At 58.6% G+C, this 498-nt stretch overlaps 1 protein-coding gene across 1 annotated transcript; it reads right to left on the bottom strand.

Moving 5' to 3' along the window:
- Positions 1-5: 5 nt before the first annotated feature.
- LOC109365315 (fibrinogen-like protein 1-like protein) lies at positions 6-465 on the bottom strand (the record flags this gene model as incomplete). Its single annotated transcript, XM_019611965.1, is given in 2 exon segments — positions 6-134; positions 136-465. Coding segments are annotated over 2 exon segments (459 nt in total), but the record flags the coding sequence as incomplete, so codon positions are not given.
- Positions 466-498: the final 33 nt, after the last annotated feature.

Raw genomic sequence — 498 nt, 5'->3', positions numbered from 1 at the left:
AATTTCATGTTGTTGTGCATGTTACTGGGATTGTCCGAGTCCATGGCATCCCCTGCTGTGCCTGCGTAGGAGCCCAGCCGCAGCCGGTAGCCCTGGGACTCATCGTCCAGACTGAAGAGGTTGTACTCTGCGAAACCTGATGTTGTTGGAGGCATCCTGGATGACGAACCTGACCTGGTAGACCTTCTGCTTGGCGATCTGGTGGATGTACTCGGTGCCCAGCCAGTAGTCGCCGCGCACGTTCCCAAAGCCGTACTTGTAGGTGCTCCAGGACTCGGCCCAGGTGATGTCTGTGTTGTGGCGGTTCCTCTGGATGACCGTCCAGCCCCCGTCCGTCACGTTCATCTCGCAGTACACCACGATGGGGTGGAGCCCTGAGGGCTGGATGACGTAGACGCCGCTGGGGCTGCCCGCAGAGATCTCACTGCAGTCCTTGGGCCAACCTGCGGCAGGAAACAGGTGGTTTTACATCTTACCTGACACAAGGAGACGCTGAGA

The sequence above is a fragment of the Meleagris gallopavo genome, unplaced genomic scaffold, assembly GCF_000146605.3.
Source record: "Meleagris gallopavo isolate NT-WF06-2002-E0010 breed Aviagen turkey brand Nicholas breeding stock unplaced genomic scaffold, Turkey_5.1 ChrUn_random_deg7180001541127, whole genome shotgun sequence".
Lineage (NCBI taxonomy): Eukaryota > Metazoa > Chordata > Aves > Galliformes > Phasianidae > Meleagris > Meleagris gallopavo.
This window is presented reverse-complemented; position numbering and strand designations above follow the sequence as displayed.